This window comes from Cherax quadricarinatus, chromosome 26 (genome assembly GCF_038502225.1).
Source record: "Cherax quadricarinatus isolate ZL_2023a chromosome 26, ASM3850222v1, whole genome shotgun sequence".
In the NCBI taxonomy this organism is placed as follows: Eukaryota; Metazoa; Arthropoda; class Malacostraca; order Decapoda; family Parastacidae; genus Cherax; species Cherax quadricarinatus.
The window spans coordinates 14,901,561-14,907,560 of record NC_091317.1 but is presented as its reverse complement, the minus strand read 5'-3'; the positions used below and the strand labels follow the sequence as shown (position 1 = coordinate 14,907,560).

At 40.9% G+C, this 6,000-nt stretch overlaps 1 protein-coding gene across 6 annotated transcripts in view; it reads right to left on the bottom strand.

Annotated features, from left to right (window-relative positions):
- The window catches only part of LOC128691696 (erbin), a 159,659-nt gene that overhangs the window by 87,869 nt on the left and 65,790 nt on the right, over positions 1–6,000 (bottom strand). For all 6 annotated transcript variants that reach the window (XR_011392437.1, XM_070088807.1, XM_070088811.1 and 3 more), the window contains exon 9: positions 517–649. Coding sequence is in view for 5 of the 6 variants with exons in the window: in XM_070088807.1 (XP_069944908.1) it covers positions 517–649 (133 nt within the window). In the remaining variant the exon portion in view is untranslated. The remainder of the gene's footprint in view (positions 1–516; positions 650–6,000) is intronic.

The following is a 6,000-nucleotide window of genomic DNA, read 5'->3' as shown; positions in this document are numbered from 1 at the left end:
TGGGTGTGTGTGTGTGTGTGTGTGTGTGTGTGTGTGTGTGTGTGTGGGTGTGTGTGTGTGTGTGTGTGTGTGTGTGGGTGTGGGTGTGGGTGTGTGTGGGTGTGGGTGTGTGTGTGTGTGTGTGTGTGTGTGTGTGTGTGTGTGTGTGTGTGTGTGTGTGTGTGTGTGTGTGTGTGTGTGTGTGTGTGTGTGTGTGTGTGTGGGTGTGTGTGTGTGTGTGTGGGTGTGTGTGTGTGTAAATGTGAGTGTGTGAATGAGTGTGAATGTGTGTGTGTGCATGTTTGAATGTGTGTGCGCATGTGAATGTGTGTGCATGAGTGTGAATGTGTGTGCGTGAGTGTGAAGGTGTGTGAGTGCACATGCGAATGTGTGTGAGTGTGCGTGTGAATGTGTGAGTGCACGTGTGAATGTGTGTGTGTGCGCAAGCAGGTGTGAATGTGTGTGAGTGTGCATGCAGGTGTGAATGTGTGCGCAAGTGCACAAGTGCGTGCATGGGTGCACCTGTGTGTTAATTACCTGGTTGTTGGACACGAGGTTGTTGTGGCAACATAAAACACGTGAGGACACGCTGACCAGTCTCAGGCAGCGTCTCAGACTGTAGTTGAACCTGAGGTTTATTTTGATTTTCCGACAACCACAAGGCTCGCAGCTGTAAATAACAAGCAATACTAGTTTGAGTAGCACTCTTACTTGGAGGCAAGAATTTTAGCTAAATATTCATACAAATGATCTTAACATTCACCTTCCTCTCCGGAATTCGGCATGATACATATATATACAGTGGACCCTCCTTTTTCATCGATCTCCATTATCGCCGATTTCTGTTTTCGACTCCTTTTTTCATCGATATTTTGGTTCCATTTTCACAAATTTCCTCTACTCTTGTCGATCATACAGAACCTGTTCAATGCCCAGTGCGCAGACAAATCCGCCTCCCACACGCAATCTCAGGCAGTGTTGCATTGTTTCTCAGTGAGTGAGCACATCCTGCCAGGTCATACGAAACATTTTGTAATAATCCATTGTTTTTGCCACTTGTCTATTGTGTGTGACTGCTAAGTAAATCACCATGGCCCCAAAGAAAACTCCCAGTGCCAGTACTTTGGTAAAGAACACCGTAGAAATGAAAAAAGAAATCGTTCAAAAATATGATAGTGGCATACGCATTGCTGAACTCGGCAGGCTGTACGAGAAGGCGCCATCAACAATCAGCTCCATTGTGGAAAAGAGAAAAGAAATCATGGAAGCTGATGTTGTGAAAGGGGTGAATGCGATAACCAAATAGAGTTCCCAAACAACTGAAGAAGTGGAGAAATTGTTGATGGTGTGGATCAGAGAGAAAGAGTTAGCAGAAGGAAGTGTTGTGCAGTTGATAATCTGCGAAAAAGGAAGGCAGTTGCATGACGATCTCACAAAGAATCTGCCTGAAACGAGTGATGATGTTGGTGAACTTAAGGCCAGCAAAGGCTGGTTCGAAAAATTCAAGAAGTGAAGTGGCATGCACAGTGTTGTAAGGCATTGTGAGGGTGCCAGTTCCGATAAACAAGCGGCTGAAAAATTCGTGGGGGAATTCAAAGGTTATGTAGAAGCTGAAAAATTCCAACCCCAACAAGTGTTCAATTGTGACAAAACAGGCCTATTTTGGAAGAAAATGCCAAAGAAGACCTACATCACACAGGAGGAAAAGGCAATCCAAGGACACAAGCCTATGAAAGACAGGCTAACTCTTGTGTTGTTTAGTAATGCTACTGAAGCCTTTACTCATGTATCACTCTGAAAATCCCAATGTGTTCAAGAAAAAGTGTTGTCAAGAATATATTGTGTGTGATGTGGAAGGCTAACAGTAGGGCATGGGTCACTAGAGAAATTTTCCTGGAATGGTTCAATGAAGTGTTAGGCCTGAGTGTGAAGAAATACCTCCTGGATAATAAATTGCCACTCCAGTGCCTCCTGTTAATGGATAATGCTTCTACTCATCCTCCAGACTTGGAAGACCAACTGTCTAGGCAATTAAGTTTTGTAGCGGTGAAGTTCTTGCCTCCTAACACCACTCCTCTCGTCCAGCCTGTGGACCAGCAGATCATTGCAAATTTAAAAAAACTGTACACCAAAGCAATGTTTCAAAGGTGCTTTAACATAGCCTCGGACTCTGAATTGACCCTAAGAGAGTTCCGGAAGAATCACTTCAGTATCTTCCACTGTATAAGCCTTATAGATAGGGCTTGGCAGGGAGTGACTTCCAGGACAATGAACTCTCCTTGGGGAAAATTGTGGCCAGATTGTGTCCAAAAGAAGGATTTTGAAGGGTTTGAGGCTGACCCTGTAGACCCTACACCTTCTGTGCAATCAATTGTGGCATTGGGGAATTCCATGGGGGTTGGATGTGAGTGGCGAGGATGTGGAAGAGTTGGTGGAGGACCACAGTGATGAGCTAACCACTGACGAGCTGAAAGAGCTTCATCTGCAACAGCAACAGACCACAGCTCAGGAAACTGCTTCAGAGGAGGAGGAAGAGAGATGGATGAAGGTGCCTTCTTCAAAGATGACTAAAGTGCATTCATTTGTGGAGGAACATCACCCTGAGAAAGCTGTTGCAATCCGTGCTGGCGACTTTTACAATGACAATGCCATGTCCCATTTTAGGAAAATCTCAGAGACGTCAGAAACAAGCCTTAAGGAGGGGGATTCCCCTTCCAAAGAATAACCTCTTCCTTCTCCCCTCCTCCTTGTCTTCCATCTATCAACAACAGCCATCAATAAAGGTAAGTGTCATGTTGAATGTTCATTCTATTGTGCATGTAAATCTTTCTTTCTTTTTTTCAACACACCGGCCGTATCCCACCGAGGCGGGGTGGCCCAAAAGGAAAAACGAAAGTTTCTCCTTTTACATTTAGTAATATATACAGGAGAAAGGGTTACTAGCCCCTTGCTCCCGGCATTTTAACCGCCTCTTACAACACACATGGCTTATGGAGGAAGAATTCTGTTCCACTTCCCCATGGAGGTAAGAGGAAATAAACAGGAACAAGAACTAGAAAGAAAATAGAAGAAAACCCAAAAAAGTGTGTATATATATGCTTGTACATGTATGTGTAGTGTGACCTAAGTGTAAGTAGAAGTAGCAAGACATACCTGAAATCTTGCATGTGTATGAGACAGAAAAAAAAAGACACCAGCAATACTACCATCGTGTAAAACAACTACAGGCTTCAGTTTTACACTCACTTGGCAGGACAGTTGTACCTTCCTGGGCGGTTGCTGTCTACCAACCTACTACCTAGATGTAAATCTATCTTTAAGGTTAAAAAAAAAAATTTCTTAATACAGGAAGGCCACACTTATACGACTGGTTAAGTTCCAGGCTACCGCCGTAAAGCGGAAACCGCCGTAAAGTGGAACACCCTTTTTTTCCACTTACAAATGCATACAAACACTAGATAACAAGTTTACACTAACATATATTAAGTTAGCAATAGAACCAGGCATCAAAAAACAATAAAAAAGTACAATACACACATAGTGCACTCATTACTTACCTTAAAATATTTATAGTCTTAATCTAGGGTGAGACAAGTAGTATTTATTGTAAGAAATCAAGTGTGGTATGTATGGTAGTCAGCCAGGCTACCATACCAGGCCACCCCACCCACACATACAATTCTATGATATTTAAGCATCCCAGAGCGATAAAATGTATATACAGTTCACTCTACCTTCTACCTTTGGTAGAGTGAACTGTATATACATTTTATCGCTCTGGGATGCTTAAATATCATAGAATTGTATGTGTGGGTGGGGTGGCCTGGTATGGTAGCCTGGCTGACTACCATACATACCACACTTGATTTCTTACAATAAATACTACTTGTCTCACCCTAGATTAAGACTATAAATATTTTAAGGTAAGTAATGAGTGCACTATGTGTGTAAAGGTAGAAAGTTGAAAGTGAACATAGAAAAGAGTAAGGTGATGAGGGTGTCAAATGATTTAGATAAAGAAAAATTGGATATCAAATTGGGGAGGAGGAGTATGGAAGAAGTGAATGTTTTCAGATACTTGGGAGTTGACGTGTCGGCGGATGGATTTATGAAGGATGAGGTTAATCATAGAATTGATGAGGGAAAAAAGGTGAGTGGTGCGTTGAGGTATATGTGGAGTCAAAAAACATTATCTATGGAGGCAAAGAAGGGAATGTATGAAAGTATAGTAGTACCAACACTCTTATATGGGTGTGAAGCTTGGGTGGTAAATGCAGCAGCGAGGAGACGGTTGGAGGCAGTGGAGATGTCCTGTTTAAGGGCAATGTGTGGTGTAAATATTATGCAGAAAATTCGGAGTGTGGAAATTAGGAGAAGGTGTGGAGTTAATAAAAGTATTAGTCAGAGGGCAGAAGAGGGGTTGTTGAGGTGGTTTGGTCATTTAGAGAGAATGGATCAAAGTAGAATAACATGGAAAGCATATAAATCTATAGGGGAAGGAAGGAGGGGTAGGGGTCGTCCTCGAAAGGGTTGGAGAGAGGGGGTAAAGGAGGTTTTGTGGGTAAGGGGCTTGGACTTCCAGCAAGCGTGCGTGAGCGTGTTAGATAGGAGTGAATGGAGACGAATGGTACTTGGGACCTGACGATCTGTTGGAGTGTGAGCAGGGTAATATTTAGTGAAGGGATTCAGGGAAACCGGTTATTTTCATATAGTCGGACTTGAGTCCTGGAAATGGGAAGTACAATGCCTGCACTTTAAAGGAGTGGTTTGGGATATTGGCAGTTTGGAGGGATATGTTGTGTATCTTTATACGTATATGCTTCTAAACTGTTGTATTTTGGGCACCTCTGCAAAAGCAGTGATAATGTGTGAGTGTGGTGAAAGTGTTGAATGATGATGAAAGTATTTTCTTTTTGGGGATTTTCTTTCTTTTTTGGGTCACCCTGCCTCGGTGGGAGACGGCCGACTTGTTGAAAAAAAAAAAAAAAAAAAAAAAAACAGTTCACTCATTACTTACCTTAAAATATAGGGTGAGATGAGTAGTATTTATTGTAAAAAATCAAGTGTGGTATGTATGGTAGTCAGCCGGGCTACCATACCAGGCCAACCCACCTACACATAAAATTCTATTACATTTAAGCATCCCAGAGCGATAAAATGTACATACAGTTCACTCATTACTTACCTTAAAATATTTGTAGTCTTAATGTAGGGTCAGGAGTATGTAAATGAGATAAAACAAATAAATGAGAGAGAGAAAGAATGAGTGCATGAGAGAGGACAGGCGCAGACTTATGTAAACAAACCAGGCGAAGGTAAGTTTTGTAAACGAAGTGTACACGTCTGGTTTGTGTACAAGTTACATTGTGTACAGGTTGTCTCTACACTGATACGGTAGAATAAATAAAGAAGAACACTCCCATTCTCATGTAACATCATTTTGAGAAGAAATGATGCTCTGAGTGAAGGCAATGGAAATAAGTCACTCTGACTTTTTTGGGTTATCCTAGGTTCTCTACACATATGTTGTTATGTATGATAATCTATGTAACTGTATTTGTGTATACCTGAATAAACTTACTTACATACATACGAAAGGAATAATTTTCTACAGTTATCCCCAGTAACACATTTTCTCTTATGTTAGATTAGAGAAAATGTTATTCTTGGCATCACTTGTACAAGTTATCTGGCTACCACATCTCATATTTATGTTTATTTATTCTATTGTAGGGTGTATTTATCATCTTTTTATGTTATGTATCGTGTTTATTATATAATTTTGAAAAAAATATCATGGATGGATTAATGAAAATGTGTATATTAACGTAATATACAACATTTAATGAGACTCGGTGATTATTATTATTATTATTAGCATTTCTAATATGGCGTCACTTGTGCAATTCGTCTGCTACCACATCTCATATTTATGTTTATTTATTCTATTGTGGGGTGTATTTATCATCTTTTTATGTTATGTATTGTGTTTATTATATAATTTTGAAAAAAATATCATAG